We start from the raw sequence: 20,338 nt of genomic DNA, 5'->3' as shown, positions 1-20,338 counted from the left end.
GGTATGGCGCGGGCTCCCGCCTCGAGCCCGTGTCATACCGGCTGGCCCCCAGCTGATTCTTGTAGCTGGGGGCCAGCGTTAATAGCAGACATGTGGCGACCGCCATGGCCGGCTATTAACCCTTTGGATCGCCGCTGTCAAAGGTGACAGCGGCGTCTAAAGGAAGCTGTGAACACTCCCTGGTGGTCCAGTGGGGTGGATTGCATGCCCCCCCTCCCCCCCAGCAGCATGATCGCCAGGCGGCGATCCACTGTGGAGGTAGCCGGAGGGCATTCCTCCTCAGCTGCTGCGACTGTCCCGGCTCTCCCATTGATAAAACCAGGCTTTATCAATGGAGCACAGATCACACAGGTCAATGTGATTCTATTAACCACATTGATCTCTATGAGGGATCTAATGATTCCTCCTAAAAGTCCCCTAAGGGGACTAATAAAGTGTAAAAAAAAAAAAAAAAAAAAAAAAAAAAATAGTTTAATAAAAGTTAAACACACATTAACCCCTTCCTTATTAAAAGTTCAAATCGCCCCCCTTTTCCTAAATTCCATATAAAAGCATAATAAAAATAAACATATGTGTTATCGCTGCTTGCGTAAATGTCCAAACTATAAAAAATATAATGTTAATTAAACCGCACGGTCAATGGCGTATACGTAAAAAAAATACCAAAGTCCAAAATTGCGTGTTTTTGATACTCTAAAAAAAGTATAAAAACCGATCAAAAAACCCCATCAAAACAAATTGTACCGATGAAAATTTCAGATCCTAGTGCACCCCGTATATGGAAAAAGTAGTGAAATAAAGAAAAACCTATATAAATTGGGTATCATTGTAACCGTATGGACCCGTAGAATAAAGATATGGTGTCATTTTTACCGAAAAGTGCACTGCATAGAATTGGAAGACCCCAAAAGACATTTTTTTCCCACCAATTTTGCCCCACAAATTTTTTTTCTGGGTTCACCGTAAATTTTGTTGTGAAATGATTGATGCCATTACAAAGTACAATTGGTGGTGCAAAAAATAAGCCCTCTTATGAGCCTGTAGGTGCAAAATTTTAAGCGTTATGATTTTTAGAAGGTGGAAAGTGGAAAAACCTGTGGTCCTTAAGGGGTTAATGGCAGTGTGGTCACTTTCAGCAAGCTAATGCGCTCTGGCACTGCATATATATAGCTGTTTCTCCATTTGTGATTTTACAAGAATGCTTGTTTCTTTTCAGGTACAATTGTGCTATCAGCAGTGCCGAGGATCGCAGTCTATTTCGTCGTTTGAAGCTCAACTACGCAGTGTTTGATGAAGGACACATGCTTAAAAACATGAGCTCCATTCGCTATCAGCATCTTATGAATTTAAATGTACGTGTCTCTCAGCATGCATCATTTATTTGGTGAATAAGTGCAGTACCCTTGTAGACTCTTGAGTCTCGACATTATAAATGCAAGGCCATTGTTTTGGTTTGTTTCACATCTTACAGGGAGCAAATCTAAACTTGAATGCATATTAAGTGTTAATGTCTGAAATAAATTACACTGCTTTAAGAAGTGTAGTTTTCAGTTGGCCGGTTCAGATCCTGTTCTATAATCCATCAATGTCAATGAAAGAAGCTGCCTTAACTTGCAACACTTGCAAGCTGTTTTATACACATTAATCTGTAAACATTAGCACTCAAACCGTATTTTATTTACCCTGGAATTTAGCATTGATCTGTGTGGTAGGTAACGGCTTTTAGAAGAGACTGTGAAATAGGAGATCTCCAACTTGCATGTTCATACTGCTGTTCGAAGATATCAACGACCCTTTAGTCAAGATTCTTGGCTCTTATTTTTAAAGGGATTATCCAGCGGCTGGCTTTTTTTTTTTTTTTTTTTTTTTTTTTTTTTTTTTTTTGCGGGGGGGAATGCCCATTACATAGTATAATGAGCCTGCAGCCTGACATGTCAGGCCCAGTATGTGACATTGCTGCTGAGCGACATTCGCTAAGTGGCAGTGTCACACACTGGACCTAGATGGTTTCTGAGCCCAGCACATTAGGCTGTTGCTCAAGAAGATGATCGCTGTGGGGTCCAGAGCAGGGCACATAAGGCATCACTGGAGCGCAGGTTTGTTTTATTATATACTACAGAACGGGCATACTTTTTGAAAGTATTCCTTACTGTTAAAGTTATAGTAATTTCAATTTTTACATTTCTGTAGCCCATTCTGCATGAGTGACTATGTTTGGGTCGTTTTCTGTGCATAGAAGACTACGCTTTTGAGTTTCAGTAAAACGCCTATACACACTGAAAATGATCTGAACAAGATGATTATGTTTGGGCCATTGAAGTCAATAATGTCAATGCCTGTCTGAGCGCTGATAAGCCAGCATGACATTTTGCTGACATATCTGTGCCACAAAAGGCACAAGTGTGATATGATAAAATATTAGAAACTCTTCATTTAAATGGTCACTCTCATTAAAACAAATTTTTCCTATTGCACTCCTTATGGTAAATAAAAAATATTTCTAATAATGCATAAAAAAGCTCAAGAGCAAATTTTCCCCTATCTTATACACAGGCTTAGGACCGAAGCCCAAACACAAGTGCAGCCTGGAGTGCTGAGGGGGGGGGTGTCCAACCAACAACATATGGCAGTTAAGTGTGAGATTGGATGAGGCTGGACACACCCCGCTCAGCACTCTAGACTGCACCTCCTGTGTTTGGACTTCGGTCCAAAGTCTGTGTATGAGATGGGGGGGAAATGTGATCTTGAGCTTTTTTAAGCACAAATAAAACATGGAAAACTTCATTTTTTTTTTAAACAAAGTATATTGGAAATATTTTTTATTTACCATAAGTACTACAATAGCAAAAATCAGTTTTAATGAGAGTTACCCTTTAAATAGCCCTTGTCACAAAGTGCACCAAAATGTCAAAGAATTAGCCAGTTTTTATTAATTTCCTCCATTATGTGCACTGTGATGGCCATAATTGCCCCGAGTCTAATCAATACTGATTATATTTATAGTTTGTATAGGAGTAGAATACTTAGCCCTTATATTTTATGTACATCTAGGTTAGATTTGCCGGTTTTGTGACCTTTTTGCATAAAGTTCACAATATGTTTTCATATTTAACAGGCCAAGAATCGTTTACTGCTAACCGGAACTCCAGTCCAAAATAACCTGCTGGAACTTATGTCCCTGCTGAATTTTGTGATGCCACATATGTTTAGCAGTAGTACCAGTGAGCTCAAGAGGATGTTCTCTTCCAAAGCGGTAATCTCTAAATACTTACGTAGCAGGCTAAACTTTCACCAGTAGCCGCAAGGTGCATGCAATCTTATATTATTAAACACAACTCTTGTATCCTTCCCTAAAGGTTTTCTTCCCCTATACTTTATTTTTATTTTTCACTTTTTATTTTCTCCCTTTCATACTGGCAATGAATACCTCTTATATTCTAATACCTCTGAATTAACTTTTTACAATTGTGATACCACAGTATCATACATACCGCTCACTTATGTTTTCTTAGTTGCCTCGGTGGCCTGTGATCGGATGTACAGTAGATCAGTACTCACTGCACATTTGAAGAGGTGCCAGTGCCATATTTTGATAAATGTATAATAAGAATAAAGCTTTTGTATGATAATTTTAATCATGCTGTATATGGCAGTATAACTAAATATTGATACTTTTGTTATATCTAGAGTCTAAGGTCTGTTTGAAAGGGTATTTTCCCTGCATCCCTCTCCAGCCCCCTTACTAAACTTACCCACTACTGTTTGAACAGTCACCAAAAATCACAAAGCTACAGGCACAATTTCATACAGGTCCCAAAATTGGTGTCCTGTAATAGTGTTGCACAAAACTTACATTAGAATGAATTGAGAGCTGAACAAAAAAAAAAAGTTTGGCTTTGTGTGTGGTTTTGTACTATATACACAGTACTATATAATACATGCTTAGGCTTCCTTCACACATACTTTTTATTATTATTATTTTTTTCTTTGCCCAGACTTTGATGGACCTGGCTTATACCAAAAGTTTTGTTGTTTATTAAGTGGCCAAGGGTAGGTTCACATTACAATTTCTGCCTGCAGGGCACAGATACAATTTCTGATGCTCAAATAGGCTGCAATTGAATCTTTACTTGAACAGCCATGGACTCCATTAATTCCTATGACCCGCACGGACCCAATCGTCATTGATTACGTTCAGGTAATTTTCCAAGCGTATCCGACTTTTGAATCTAACTGTGAAGAGCTTCAGTCCTTGATTTTCAGTCCTAGCTGTTCTAGTCAAAAGTCAGATACACTTGTGAAATTACCTGAACATAATCACCAGCTGACAATTGGGTCTGTGTGGGCCAAAAGTACTTTGTAGCAATCACATATTTGTTTGCAATAAAAAGCATGCCACTGTGGGTACTGATGCTTTCTGTAATACCTCATGATCTGTTCATCTAGAAATCTACTGATGAGCAAAGCACTTTTGAAAAGGAGAGAATTGCCCATGCAAAACTGATCATGAAGCCATTTATTCTCAAGAGAGTAAAAAATGAGGTAAGTGACACATGAGCCTAAATTCCATATTTGTTCACTTTGTTTTTTAAATAAGATGTTGGGCCTTGAAAAATGACATTTCTCACTTCATTTTGTTAGCCACATTAGAAATATAAAGACTTCTTATTGCTATGAAGCACCATCCTGGTTTTATTAAATGGTATTTGTCATCTGTATGTACCAGGAAGCAGCGCATGCACAGTAGTCACTGAAAGGAAGCGAATGGGGATATATCTATCTATATATCAGGCAGGATGGAGGACGAAGCAGGCTTAATGTCGGCGTGCGCTTGGGAATGCCCCATGTGCACCAAGCCTGCTAATTAGCATATACAGAACAGGAATAACAGCCACGGAGCAAAAAAACAGTACCATTTTCAACAGTGTCACTTGCGCTACAATCCTCTACCATTATGTTAGTATGTGTGATACTGATGACTGATTCCCTTTTAAAGGAGATATATTGTGCAAAAAACATGTCCTCTATCCGCAGGACCCCTCACAGTTTTAGATTGTGGGGGGTCAGAGCGCTGGGACGCCCCAAGATTTCCTGTACGAGCCCTCTGCTCTCCACTGGAGCGGCTCCTCATGACCCCTGCCAGAAGCGAGAGCCGCACACCCTCCCCCATAGATCTCAGAGATAGCCAAATGGTTATCCCGTGCAGGAGATCGTGGGGGCCCCAGTGCTCTGACCCCTTGCGATCTAAAGCTTATCCCCTATCCTGCGGATACGTTTTTTTTTCTGTGAGACTACTCCTTTAGGTTTACAACTAAGCTTAAATTAACATTATCAGTACCAGTAATAAGAAATCTCGAAAATCTTTGTGCCCCGCGGTGCCCCTTGACTACAAATGGGTAGTTATCCCAGTCTTTCAGAATGAAGAAGCTTTGTGTCAATGCATTTGAATGTGGTGGTCATATTGAGATGTGAAGTATCCATTTGTTTTTGTTTCGTTAGGTCCTCAAGCAGTTGCCTCCCAAACAAGATCACATTAAATTTTGCGCAATGTCCAAAAAGCAGCAGCAGCTTTATGATGATTTAATGACAAAACTGAAGAGGTCAATTGAGGGATCAGGTAAACTCATTTACTAACACTTAATGCATAGTTTATTTGCTGCCGGCATATGTGGATTTAAATAACTTTGCTTTCTTTTAGAAAAAAATTCTGAGCTTTGCAATGTAATGATGCACTTAAGAAAAATGGCCAACCATCCATTGCTACACAGGCAGTATTATACAGCAGAAAAGCTGCGCTCCATGTCCAAGTTAATGCTCAAGGTATGTGATATAATGATCAGCAGAGCTTGGTAACATAGTTTACTTGAAAATTATTAAAAGGGGTACTCTGCTGACCAGCGTTCAGAAGTAAATGTTCCAAACGCTGTTTTCGCGCTGCAGAAGTTGGCCACGCCCCTCGTGACGTCACGGTCACGCCCACTCAATGCAAGTCTATGGGAGGGTGCATGACGGCCGTCACGCCCCCTCCCATTGAATTGCATTGATGGGGCGTGGCATGACATCATGAGGGGCGTGGCCGACTCCCGCAGCGCAAAAACAGCGTTTAGAACATTTACTTCCGAACGCTGGCCTTTAGAGTTCCCCTTTAGATAGGCACTGTCAGATATAAAAAGTTTTTGTATGTTGTACATCTTGGCAAAACATTAAAGGAGAACTCCAGAATATAAAAATTGTCCTCCATACTGCCGGCATAATAAAAATAAAGATGTACATACCTTCCTTCCTTCAGAGAACTCCTCTGTTCTCTCTCCTGTCTGATAGCACTCCTCTGTGCTCCCCCTGTCTGATAGTACTCCTTTGTACTCTCTCTCCTGTCTGATAGCACTCCTCTCTGCTCTCTCCTGTCTGATAGGACTCTTCTGTACTCTCTCTCCTGTCTGATAGGACTCCTCTGTGCTCTCTCCTGTCTGATAGGACTCCTCTGTGCTCTCTCCTGTCTGATAGCACTCCTTTGTGCTCTCTCCTGTCTGATAGCACTCCTCTGTACTCTCTCCTGTCTGATAGCACTCCTCTGTGCTCTCTCCTGTCTGATAGCACTCCTCTGTGCTCTCTCCTGTCTGATAGCACTCCTCTGTACTCTCTCCTGTCTGATAGCACTCCTCTGTGCTCTCTCCTGTCTGATAGCACTCCTCTGTGCTCTCTCCTGTCTGATAGCACTCCTCTGTGCTCTCTCCTGTCTGATAGCACTCCTCTGTTCTCTCTCCTGTCTGATAGGACTCCTCTGTGCTCTCTCCTGTCTGATAGCACTCCTCTGTGCTCTCTCCTGTCTGATAGCACTCCTCTGTGCTCTCTCCTGTCTGATAGCACTCCTCTGTGCTCTCTCCTGTCTGATAGCACTCCTCTGTGCTCTCTCCTGTCTGATAGGACTCCTCTGTGCTCTCTCCTGTCTGATAGCACTCCTTTGTGCTCTCTCCTGTCTGATAGCACTCCTTTGTGCTCTCTCCTGTCTGATAGCACTCCTCTGTGCTCTCTCCTGTCTGATAGCACTCCTCTGTGCTCTCTCCTGTCTGATAGCACTCCTCTGTGCTCTCTCCTGTCTGATAGCACTCCTCTGTGCTCTCTCCTGTCTGATAGGACTCCTCTGTGCTCTCTCCTGTCTGATAGGACTCCTCTGTGCTCTCTCCTGTCTGATAGGACTCCTCTGTGCTCTCTCCTGTCTGATAGGACTCCTCTGTGCTCTCTCCTGTCTGATAGGACTCCTCTGTGCTCTCTCCTGTCTGAAAGCACTCCCCTGTTCTCTCTCCTGTCTGAAAGCACTCCCCTGTTCTCTCTCCTGCCTGATATCACTCCCCTGTGCTGAGAGGTGGGGCACAATGATCCAAGTAGAGAAAACAGGAGTTGGGTGGGCAGATTGTAAAACAAAACATGTAGACGGGGAGGGGCACAGGTCATATAGCATGTACATAAAAAAAATGGGTGTGTACAGGAGAGAACACACATCATACAGTCAGACTTAAATAAGACATCTGAAGTATGTGGAGAGCCGAGCCAGGGTTGCCAGGCTTTATGAAAGAGATCCAGAACATCTTCCCCATGAGTATGAGTCTAGAATTTCTGTAGACTTCATAGATAAGTTGTCCTCAAATATGTCCTTACACCTCTGCCCAAATGAAGCAAAATTCAAAAGCAGGCAAACATTACTGCTGATAGACCTTAGTTTTTGTATTCTTCATTCTATTTGAGTACTCTTTTTGTTTGGGGATTTTATGCAGTTTGGTTGCTACTGTAATTTACTGCTGCAACCTGGGGCTCTTCTTCTCTTTTTTTTTTTTTTTTTTTTTTTTGTGAATGTGATGAGCCAATTGATCATAAAGACAGATATATTAGTATGTTCAGTAAAGTGGCATTCAAGGAGCAAACTGTACTTAGAATGCAACGTTAGAAGTGAGTAAAGGACTAAAGTTTAGGTGAAAACAAAATTCATGTGAAAGGTTAAGTACTTAAATGGCATATGATTGAGCCATATTTGTACATAAGAAACCGAATATGCTCTAGAACTAAATGGCATGTCTTAGGCTGGGTTCACACTACGTTTTCTCCCATACGGGAGCGCATACGGCAGGGGGGAGCTAAAACCTCGCGCTCCCGTATGCCTTCGTATGCGCTCCCGTATGTCATTCATTTCAATGAGCCGGCCGGAGTGAAACGTTCGGTCCGGTCGGCTAATTTTTGCGCCGTATGCGCTTTTACAACCGGACCTAAAACTGTGGTCAACCACGGTTTGAGGTCCGGTTGTAAAAGCGCATACGGCGCAAAAATGAGCCGACCGGACCGAACGTTTCACTCCGGCCGGCTCATTGAAATGAATGACATACGGGAGCGCATACGAAGGCATACGGGAGCGCGAGGTTTTAGCTCCCCCCTGCCGTATGCGCTCCCGTATGGGAGAAAACGTAGTGTGAACCCAGCCTTATGCTGTAAAGTTTTGTGCTTCAATGGTTAGAGAATTTTCTAATATGTATTTAACAAGTAAAAAGTCCTGATAAGGCCACGGCTCTTGTATACCCAAAGTGAGATTTAATGGAGTGCCATGAGAAGCCGCATATATCAAATGGTAATTAAACAGTAATAGTGTTTTTTTTGTTTTGTTTTTTATATTAAATCTTGTGCATATTCTTCAAATGGCTTCTGTGATTATGAAAAACTTTTGACATGTCCTAGCGACATGTCAAAAGTTTTGATTGTCGGGGGTCTGAGTGTTCAGCCCTTTGCTGATCAGGAAAATGAACCAGAAGAAGTTTGCACTTATCGCGTTCTCTCCTGGCTCTGTCACCAATTGAGACAAACTTGCTATGTAAGTCTATGAATGTATCTCAATCATATGACACATGCAGGGGGAAGAGTGTGCGGTAGCGGAGACTTCTGTTTCATTCTCAGAGATGCAGCTAAACATTTTCTGTTCATGGTAAAGAATACAATAAAGAGAGACTGCATCTATGTGGATAAACAGTACAAAACAAGCAACATCATTGTAAAATGGTACAGACCAGACATTTCATAGGAGAATAAATGAAGACAGATACCAGAATACCTAAATTAAATGTTATGCTAAATGCAGATTTAAATCCTATGTGCTCTTACCCCATTGTACGTTTCCCTATGGGGAGCTTTGTCAGGGGGCGTGGCTAACTGATTGCTGTGCTAGTATAAAATTCAAATGGCAGCCAATCAACATGAAGATGATTTTGGATAGGAGTCACAACCAATATGTTCAACTACCCATGATGCTCCAGTGTTTACAGACACTTGTTACTAATAACCAGGTGATAAAAAGGGGCAATGGTGGCATGCACCTGGCTGATAGAGCAGATGTGTCAGCACATGCGCCATGTGTTGACTGTGGGATCAACGGAGATACCAGAGCCCTATACACAGTGTGGTTTGTCACATGACTCAGGTCCAGCATGCATCACTACCAAGGGGCAGCTGAGTATATGCAAGACGGACTGACACTTACACAAAACAGACAAACGTAGAAGACAGATACAGTAACACAGCACAGACAGTGATACCACACCCAACATACTCCGTGCAAAAGTGATCACTACACACATGAGACTGCATCGGAACAGACAGTGACTTATACTAACTTAAAAAATAATTGAAAATAGAAATAGAAAAAAATTTAAATATAAATTAAAGGGGAAAAAGGAAGCAAATAGGTAAATGCATCTGACTGCTGGTTAAAGATTGAAGGGGGTGTATTAGAGATGAATAGTAGAATAAAAAGTCGCAAAGACATGTCAAAACTTTTTCATGACTGCTTTAACTGCTGTATTTAAAATGCTTTTGTTCTCTGTTCATTTAGGAGCCTACACATTGTGAAGCTAACCCTGATCTAATCTTTGAGGATATGGAAGTTATGACAGACTTTGAATTAAACAGGCTTTGCTCTGAATTTCCAAGCCTCTCGCACTATATGCTTGAAAAGCCACTACTGTTAGATTCTGGAAAATTTGAAGTTCTTGAGAAACTATTGTCTGATCTTAAGGCAAAGGTATTATAAGCTATATATTTTTTGTAAATAATATTTAGTTGTTATTCCATATTTATAATATTCCGCTGTGTGGGAGACTTTAAAGACAGCTCCAGTTACATGGAAATTAAACCCTATTAATGAAACTGTTGTTAAAGGTAGGGCTGTGCAAACCGCCTCCTAAAACTGGATCCCGGTGATCACTTGAACACTGGAATCAGTCTATTCAGCAGTGAATCATATTACCTTGCCCAGTGCTCATTAAGGGGGTTATCCAGGATTAGAAAAAACAGCACTACACCTGTCCCCGGGTTATGTGTGGTATTGCACCTCCATTCCATTAAACGGTGCCAAGTTGTGATACCACACACAACCTTGAGGACAGGTGTGGGGTTGTATTTGGGTAACCCCGTTAAGTAGTTTTCCAGGAATTTTATATTCATGGCCTGTCAATGTCTGGTTGGGTTTCTGGCACCCCTGCCATCCAGCGGATATACAGTTGTTGAAAAAGTTGAGACTAACACACAATTGGGTTTTCACAAAGATTGTTGCTTCACTCTGTTTTGATATTTTAGTCAGATATTTCTATGATTTAGGCTGGGTTCACACTACGTTTATCACAAACGGGGACTGGATCCGGCTGGGAGATGGGAAAACCAGGCGCTCCCATTCCTAGTGTGAACCCAGCTTAACTGAAGTACATATGTTTTAACCCTTTGCATAAAATTTATATTTGTCAAAGTCTCAATATTTACAATGTTGACCCTTCTTTTTCAAGACTTCTGCAATTTTACCTGGCATACTGAATATCACAATTTCTGTATTTTTTATTTGTCTAGTGGATTTTTTGACCACATGTTTTAAATGAGATTGAGATAAGAGGAATTTGTCGGCTGTTGACCCAAAATTTGAATGTTTTGTTCACTAGGCTGCTTAGTTATCACTTTTGCCTTGTAAGATAGTGTTCCATCAAGCTGGAAAAAGCATAGTGCTCTGGTATCTCCGTTGCTCCCATAGTCAACACATGGCGCATGTGCTGACACATCGCTCCATGCAGCAGGGTAGAGGCTGTGCCTTGTTCTGGACATCACAGCAGTTTCCAAGATGTCTGACCTCTGATTAGACACCTATTCCTCATCCTGTAAATAGAGGGTATATTTTTATGGGCTGGGATACCCCTTTAACCCCTTAAGGACGCAGGACGTAAATGTACGTCCTGGTGAGGTGGTACTTAACGCACCAGGACGTACATTTACGTCCTAAGCATAACCGTGGGCATCGGAGCGATGCCCGTGTCATGCGCGGCTGATCCCGGCTGCTGATCGCAGCCAGGGACCCGCTGGCAATGGCCGACGCCCGCGATCTCGCGGGCGTCCGCCATTAACCCCTCAGGTGCCGGGATCAATACAGATCCCGGCATCTGCGGCAGTTCGCCATTTAAATGAACGATCGGATCGCCCGCAGCGCTGCTGCGGGGATCCGATTATTCATAACGCCGCACGGAGGTCCCCTCTCCTTCCTCCGTGCGGCTCCCGGCGTCTCCTGCTCTGGTCTGTGATCGAGCAGACCAGAGCAGGAGATGACTGATAATACTGATCTGTTCTATGTCCTATACATAGAACAGATCAGTATTAGAAATCATGGTATTGCTATGAATAGTCCCCTATGGGGACTATTCAAGTGTAAAAAAAAAATGTAAAAGTAAAAAAAAAAGTGAAAAATCCCCTCCCCCAATAAAAAAGTAAAACGTCCGTTTTTTCCTATTTTACCCCCAAAAAGCGTAAAAAACATTTTTTATAGACATATTTGGTATCGCCGCATGCGTAAATGTCTGAACTATTAAAATAAAATGTTAATGATCCCGTACGGTGAACGGCGTGAACGAAAAAAAATAAAAAAAAGTCCAAAATTCCTACTTTTTTAATACATTTTATTAAAAAAAAATTATAAAAAATGTATTAAAAGTTTTTTATATGCAAATGTGGTATCAAAAAAAAGTACAGATCATGGCGCAAAAAATGAGCCCCCATACCGCCACTTATACGGAAAAATAAAAAAGTTAGAGGTCATCAAAATAAAGGGATTATAAACGTACTAATTTGGTTAAAAAGTTTGTGATTTTTTTTTTTAAGCGCAACAATAATATAAAAGTATATAATAATGGGTATCATTTTAATCGTATTGACCCTCAGAATAAAGAACACGTCATTTTTACCATAAATTGTACGGCGTGAAAACAAAACCTTCCAAAATTAGCAAAATTGCGTTTTTCTTTTTTTAATTTCCCCACAAAAATAGTGTTTTTTGGTTGCGCCATACATTTTATGATATAATGAGTGATGTCATTACAAAGGACAACTGGTCGCGCAAAAAACAAGCCCTTATACTAGTCTGTGGATGAAAATATAAAAGTTATGATTTTTAGAAGGCGAGGAGGAAAAAATGAAAACGTAAAAATTAAATTGTCTGAGTCCTTAAGGCCAAAATGGGCTGAGTCCTTAAGGGGTTAAGATCTCGGCACTGAGGGGGCCAAGGAAGCAAGCAAAACTTGCTTTCAAGTTCTCAGAACCTATCCTTTTGGCAATAATGCATTGTCCTACTGAAAGTGGTATTAAAGGACTTTTGCAACTTGTCGCTTTTAGGTTTATTTTTTTTTTTGTGGCTAGCAAAATTGGTATAAATAAAAACACTCTCACCTCCATAGACTAAATATATAAATAAACTATTGGGGTCAGAATAGGGCCATTTAACCCCTTAAGGACCCAGGACCCCTGGGCTTTAAGGACCCAGGACGTCCTGGCGTATTCCGGTCCCTGCCGCGCGCCGGGCAGAGATTGGAACTGGATGCCTGCTGAAATCCTTCAGCAGGCATCCAGTGCAAACGCCGAGGGGGGGCCATGTAGGCCCCCCATGTCGGCGATCGTCGCAAATCGCGAGGGAAATCGCCCCTGCGATTCTTCGGTTAGCTAACCGACCAATCGCAGGGGGGGGGGGGGGGCGTTTATTTCATCCCGTCCTGCCCGGCCCCTGGAAGTCCGGAGAAGATGGGAGGAAGACCGAAGGACGCGGCGGGGGACAGGGGAGTGCTGGGGCCCGGCCCCGGTACTTACCTCGTCCCTGAAGACCCGGATCCCGGCGGCGGAGACGGCGGCGGTGGCGACAGGTGAGTTGATCTTCGGCGGCGCGGGACCTTTGCAGCAGTCCAGACCGCCGTAAAGCGATCTGGACTGCTCCATCTGGTCCCCTTACACTACAACTCCCAGCATGCCCAGACAGCCCTTGGTGTCTGGGCATGCTGGGAGTTGCAGTTTTGCAACATCTGGAGGTCCACAGTTTGGAGACCACAGTGCCCTTCCAGATGTTGCAAAAGTACAACTAACAGCATGCCTGGACAGTTTTGGCATACTGGAAGTTGTAGTTTTGCAACATCTGGAAGGGCACAGATTGGGAACCACTGTATTAGTGGTCTGCAAACTGTAGTCCTCCAGATGTTGCAAAACTACAACTCCAAGCATGCTGGGAGTTATAGTTCGCCAACATCTGGCTCTAAAGATGTTGCCGAACTACTACTTCCAGCATCCCTGAGAATGTTTGGGAGTTGTGGTTTTGCAACAACTGGAGGCACACTGGTTGGGAAACATTCTGTTTCCTAACTCATTGTTTCCCAACCCGTGTGCCTCCAGCTGTTGCAAAACTATAACTACCAGCATGCACTGATAGACTGTGCATGCTGGGAGTTGTAGTTTTGCAACAGCTGGAGGTCCCCCCCCCCTGTGATTTTACAAGGTACATTCACATAGGCAGGGGGCATACAGTGAGTATCAGGTTGCAAGTTTGCGATGCAGCAAATTTTGCGTGGTAGCTCAAACTCGCAGCGGGAAACTCTCTGTAATCCCCTGTCGGTGTGACTGTACCCTTAAAACACTACACTACACTACACTAACACAAAATAAAATAAAAAGTAAAAAACACTACATATACACATACCCCTACACAGCTTCCCTCCCCTCCCCAATAAAAATGAAAAACGTCTGGTACGCCACTGTTTCCAAAATGGAGCCTCCAGCTGTTGCAAAACAACAACTCCCAGTACTGCCGGACAGCCGTTGACTGTCCAAGCATGCTGGGAGTTTAGCAACAGCTGGAGGCACCCTGTTTGGGAATCACTGGCGTAGAATACCCTATGTCCACCCCTATGCAAATTCCTAATTCAGGCCTCAAATGCGCATGGCGCTCTCACTTTGGAGCCCTGTCGTATTTCAAGGCAACAGTTTAGGGCCACATATGGGGTATCGCCGTACTCGGGAGAAATTGCCTAACAAATTTTGGGGGGCTTTTTCTCCTTTCACCCCTTATGAAAAGGTGAAGTTGGGGTCTACACCAGCATGTTAGTGTAAAAAAAAAAAAAAAAAATTTTACACTAACATGCTGGTGTTGCCCTATACTTTTCATTTTGACAAGAGGTAAAAGGGAAAAAAGCCCCCCAAAATTTGTAATGCAATTTCTCCCGACCACGGAGATACCCCATATGTGGGCGCAAAGTGCTCTGGGGGCGCACAATAAGGCCCAGAAGGGAGAGTGCACCATGTACATTTGAGGTGATTTGCACAGGGGTGGCTGATTGTTACAGCGCTTTTGACAAATGCAAAAAAAATATATAAAACCCACATGTGACCCCATTTCGGAAACTACACCCCTCAAGGAATGTAATGAGAGGTGCATTGAGAATTTACCCCCCACTGGTGTCTGACAGATCTTTGGAACAGTGGGCTGTGCAAATTAAAAATTTTGTACAGCCCACTGTTCCAAAGATCTGACAGACACCAGTGGGGGGTAAATGCTCACTGTACCCCTTGTTACGTTCCTCAAGGGGTCTAGTTTCCAAAATGGTATGCCATGTGGGGGTTATTTTGCTGTCCTGGCACCATAGGGGCTTCCTAAATGCGACATGCCCCCCGAGCAAAATTTGCTCTCAAAAAGCCAAATATGACTCCTTCTCTTCTGAGCATTGTAGTTTGCCCGTAGTGCACTTCAGGTCAACTTATGGGGTACCGCCATACTCAGAAGAGATGGGGTTACAAATTTTGGGGGGTATTTTCTGCTATTAGCCCCTGCAAAAAATGTGAAATTTGGGGGGAAACACATTTTAGTGAAATGTCTTTTTTTTTAATTTTTATTTTTTATTTTTTTTACATATGCAGAAGTCGTGAAACACCTGTGGGGTATTAAGGCTCACTTAATTCCTTTTTACGTTCCTCAAGGGGTCTAGTTTCCAAAATGGAATGCCATGTGGTGTTTTTTTGCTGTTCTGGCACCATAGGGGCTTCCTAAATGCAACATGCCCCCCAAAAACTATTTCAGAAAGACGTACTCTCCAAAATCCCCTTGTCGCTCCTTCCCTTCTGAGCCCTCTACTGCGCCCGCCGAACAATTTACATAGACATATGAGGTATGTGCTTACTCGAGAGAAATTGGGCTACAAATATAAGTATACATTTTCTCCTTTTACCCCTTGTAAAAATTCAAAAATTGGGTCTACAAGAACATGCAAGTGTAAAAAATTAAGATTGTGAATTTTCTCCTTCACTTTGCTGCTATTCCTGTGAAACACCTAAAGGGTTAAAATGCTGACTGAATGTCATTTTGAATACTTTGGGGGGTGCAGTTTTTCTAATGGGGTCATTTGTGCGGTATTTCTAAGATGAAGACCCTTCAAATCCACTTCAAACCTAAACTGGTCCCTGAAAAATAGTGAGTTTGAAAATTTTGTGAAAAATTGGAAAATTGCTGCTGAACTTTGAAGCCCTCTGATGTCTTCCAAAAGTAAAAACACGTCAATTTTATGATGCAAACATAAAGTACATATTGTATATGTGAATAAAAAAAATGTATTTGGAATATCCATTTTCCTTACAAGCAGAGAGCTTCAAAGTTAGAAAAATGCAAAATTTTCAAATTTTTCATCAAATTTGGGGATATTTCACCAAGAAAGGATGCAAGTAACGCCGAAAATTTACCACCAAAATAAAGTAGAATATGTCACGAAAAAAAATTCTCGGAATCAGAATGATAACTAAAAGCATTCCAGAGTTATTAATGTTTAAAGTGACAGTGGTCAGATGTGCAAAAAATGGCCGGGTCCTAAGGTGTAAAATGGCTGGGTCCTTAAGGGGTTAAAGAATCTTAAATTTGTAAGTTTAGAATTTTAATGAGGAGGAAACATCCACCTAAAATCGAAAATTGGCACAGCCATTGAGGGGTTGGTCGTGGTTAACTTGATAGTGGACCCTACCTACCTACCACTAAAGATATGCGGCTTGAATTGTGCCTTAAACTCCGCGAAGGGAATATGCATTAAGGGGGCATACCCTGTGAAGTGATGTAATGTTAAAAAGGGAGGGGAGGCAAGAGTACAGAGCCTAGATGTGAGGTTCGGCCCTGTACATGTATGCGCCATAAGTCCCTCCCACAAATACAGGCTAATTGCCTTAGCCTTCCCACTTGTGGTCGTGGCTAACTTGATAGTGTACCCTACCTACCTATCACTAAAGCTATGCGCCTCGAATTGTGCCTTAACCACCGCAATGGGAATATGCCTTAACGGACAACTGTAGTGGTACAGTTTTATATATGCCAATGCCGGGGCCTCAAAAATAAACAAAATAAACTCATACATACCTTCCTACAAGCCCCCGTTGGTCCGGCACAGGCCTCATGGTCCGGCAGTGCTGACGTCATTCCACTTCCTGGGGACAGGGATGCCGCAGAGCCGTCGGCGTATCACGGGCCGTAGCAATGTCCCGCCCCCCCGGCTGGTGATAGGCTGAGCCGACTGTCATGTAAGAAGCTCTGGCCAAAACAGAAGTAAGTTTCACAAAGTTTTATTTGACAGTGATTTCAAAACCAATATTTTGAAAGCATAAGATATTTCCTAATTCGGTTGAGGTATATATTGATTAAAGCAAGATGATCACCAATGACCACGTTTCTGGATAATGTGGATGGGGACCTTTTACCTAGAGGCTGCCGAAGCTGCTCCCATTCTGAAAGAATGTCCCGAAACACAAACTGGATTAAGACCCAAGTTAATGACCAGGATGCATATATGACAAATTAACTTAGATGTGGTAGGTGCAGCAGTAAGGAATGGCAACAAAGGTTTCTCAGGTCCATTTCCTCCTAAAGTGAGAGTTCATGGAGAACTTGAACAGGGCACCAGGCATGCTTGGTAGGGTAGTACTTGATTTCTGTAGGAAGACCTGATTGTGAAGTTTTAGTTACAGGCAATGACAGTACAAAATGGTCCCTTTCCCATTTCAGCTGTTTACATTTTAGGAACGCTCCCCTATTATTGATACTGGTGAATTCATGGGATCTTAAAGACCCATAGAAGCCCAAATAAATTGCAACTCTAAGCACAAGATTGGGCAGATACCCAAATGGTGCTTTACAGAGCATGTTAGACAACTGTCTGAAAGTGTGACCTGAAACAGGCTGTCTAGGTAACGGTGTGCTATTGCTGCTTTTCTGAACCCCTTTGAGAGTTGCTTTACATAGTTAGTACGGTCGAAAAAAGACATATGTCCATCAAGTTCAACCAGGGAATTAAGGGGTAGGGGTGTGGCGCGATATTGGGGAAGGGATGGGATTTTATATTTCTTCATAAGCATTAATGTTATTTTGTTCCAGGAATGTATCTAATCCTGTTTTAAAGCTGTTAATTTTTCCTGCTGTGACCAGTTCCTTAGGTAGACTGTTCCATAAGTTCACAGTTCTCATGGTAAAGAAGGCGTGTCGCCCCTTGAGACTAAACTTTTTCTTCTCCAGACGGAGGGAGTGCCCCCTCATCCTTTGGGGGGGTTTAACCTGGAACAGTTTTTCTCCATATTTTTTGTATGGGCCATTAATATACTTATATACGATTATCATATCCCCCCTTAAACGTCTCTTCTCAAGACTAAACAATTGTAACTCCTTTAATCGCTCCTCATAGCTAAGATGTTCCATGCCCCATATTAGTTTAATAATGTGAACAGAACAGATGGACCTTACACCCGGTTTATCCAAGACCATGAAATGTTGTATCACTGCTAAGTAGGTGTTGATGGTGTTATGGGATAATTTGAGCTGAGTGGCAAAACTCCAATGAAAGCTAACATATATTCGATCAAATCTATATTCCCCTGCGGGTATTTACACTGGAAATGTACAAAGGTGTTTCAAGCAGTGTTGTAAACCCTGGCTGTATTGGTAGACAGAGAAGCGGAGACCAGCTTACCTGCTTTGACCAGAAGTGAATCTAGTCCAATACTAGGCAGGTGGAACTCTGGCTCCCTGTCTGTCGGCCTCTGGCATTACCTGGTGAAGAGTGACAATTTGTTACTTAACAGGGCATCTGCAGCAACGTTCTGTACACCTCTGATATGTGAGCATGTGAAGTGAAAGTTATGCTGCCGGGGCAACTGCACTAGTCTCCTAGCAAAAGACATAACCCTGGATGACTGAGATCTCACTTTTGGCAGGATGTCTACCGTGGCCGTAGTGTCCGAAACAAAAACTGCGGTGCTGTTGGACCATCTATGTCCCCAAACTAAAGCGGCCGCTAGTATCTGATATAATTCAAATAGGTTGATTCCAGGGTTTTGCCAGTTTTCAGCTCGGACTTCCCTAGGCCGTACATCAGCTAGCCAATGTGTGCCAAAAATTGCTGAGAAACCCACCTGTGAGGTCTGCACCAGGGATGAAATGAGACCCCATTCCAATAGCGAAGGAACTCATCCTACATTACCAAATCTGCCATGGCCTGACTATCGAGATTGACCACTATCTTGCTGAGGGGCTAACTGTAATCGTTGAAGTAACCGTGAAATAAAGGTTTTGCCCTGAAGAATTATCCTCATGGCGAAATTCAACATCCCGAGTAAAGATTGCAGATTCCTTTTTGTACAAACCCATGACTTTGTGAAATTATTGATGACTTCCCTGATCCTATGCAGCTTAACCTCAGGCAAGCTAGCCACCAAAAGTTTGGAATCTAAGATGATACCTAAAAATGAGAGTTGTAGCTGGACCTTCCACCTTGTTAGGTGACACGGAAACTTTCATTTGCTCCAAAATGGTCAAAAAAATATATAAATCACAAAGGGATTTGCCTGTTTTTTCAATAAGTAGAAAATCATCCAAGTAATGGATGACGTGTTCACAATTGCCATGAACTTCCAAAATCCAATGCAGTGCTTGGGCAAGTTTGTCAAAAAGCCATGGACTACTTTTTGAGCCAAAGGTGACTTTTGTGGCAAAGCAATAAAATTCTCTCCATCTAATACCATGCCAGCACCAGAGTTCTGGCATGATGGGAAGGAGTTTGCATGCGTCAGTTATATCTGCTTTTGACAACATGGAGCCCGAGCCTGATTGCATTATGATGGTGATGGCTTGTTCAATGGAAGAATATTTCATTGAAACCTCTTCCGAGGGAATCAATGAATTGAGACTAGGGATGTGGGGCCAAAAAGGTCATAAATCAGACTTTTCTTTTTGCTGAATTTCCCCGTGACCACTCCACTCCAATCGGACTTACTCTCCAGGAGTAAATGACTCACTGAAAGCAGACAGGAGGTTCCTACACTCATGGGTTCTGTCTAAGACTCCTCATGACGAGACTGAAGACACAAAGACAAATAATCCTTATCCACGACACTCAATCAGGTTTTGTCAGATTTTAGTGGGCAGGCTATCTTCGGGTGTGTTTTTAAAGCAATTAACACAGACATGGAGTAAGCGGCATTGGTTGTAATGACAAGCGGAGAAATTGTAATTCTTACAAATGTATTTGCCTAGGTAACGGATAGCTCTGCCCAATTTATCCACTGTAGCGTTGCTTCTAGAATGATGTGGATGCTACTGTTGTTTGCTTAGGAAGAGAACCTACGGGTGTGATTATGGTATTGTGACACCATTCGGCGGTATGCGTAATGGATTGATATGATGTGCATGTCGGGGCCTTTCAGTGTCTATCTTCGACCCAATTGGTGGTGTACTGAAATTGGCTTCTGCCACTTTCGCTGAAAATGTTCTATGATAATCATAGAAGGCGGAGCCTTCATATTTGTGTGCTAGATCTGTTAGTTTGTATAGATATAAATCCATCTTTTCCCTTCTATCAGGGCAAACTGAGCATATGAAGTCCCTAAAAAGACTGAAAGCTAGAAAAAATTCAGTAATGGTTAATTTCTTACTCAATCTGACGTCTCTGCTTTTGAGAACAACCGAAACGTCACCACACGCAATAACCTTGTTCTC

At 42.4% G+C, this 20,338-nt stretch overlaps 1 protein-coding gene across 9 annotated transcripts in view; it reads left to right on the top strand.

The window, feature by feature from the left end:
* SMARCAD1 (SWI/SNF-related, matrix-associated actin-dependent regulator of chromatin, subfamily a, containing DEAD/H box 1) overlaps positions 1–20,338 on the top strand; it is a 154,129-nt gene that overhangs the window by 123,560 nt on the left and 10,231 nt on the right. For all 9 annotated transcript variants that reach the window (XM_056567520.1, XM_056567511.1, XM_056567485.1 and 6 more), the window contains 6 exons: positions 1,217–1,352; positions 3,116–3,253; positions 4,447–4,542; positions 5,500–5,617; positions 5,699–5,820; positions 9,869–10,057. In XM_056567520.1, the coding sequence (XP_056423495.1) occupies positions 1,217–1,352; positions 3,116–3,253; positions 4,447–4,542; positions 5,500–5,617; positions 5,699–5,820; positions 9,869–10,057 (799 nt within the window). The remainder of the gene's footprint in view (positions 1–1,216; positions 1,353–3,115; positions 3,254–4,446; positions 4,543–5,499; positions 5,618–5,698; positions 5,821–9,868; positions 10,058–20,338) is intronic.

The sequence above is a fragment of the Hyla sarda genome, chromosome 1 (assembly GCF_029499605.1).
Source record: "Hyla sarda isolate aHylSar1 chromosome 1, aHylSar1.hap1, whole genome shotgun sequence".
Classification (NCBI taxonomy): domain Eukaryota; kingdom Metazoa; phylum Chordata; class Amphibia; order Anura; family Hylidae; genus Hyla; species Hyla sarda.
Note: the sequence above shows the minus strand (reverse complement) of the source record. Positions and strands in the feature narration are given on the sequence as shown.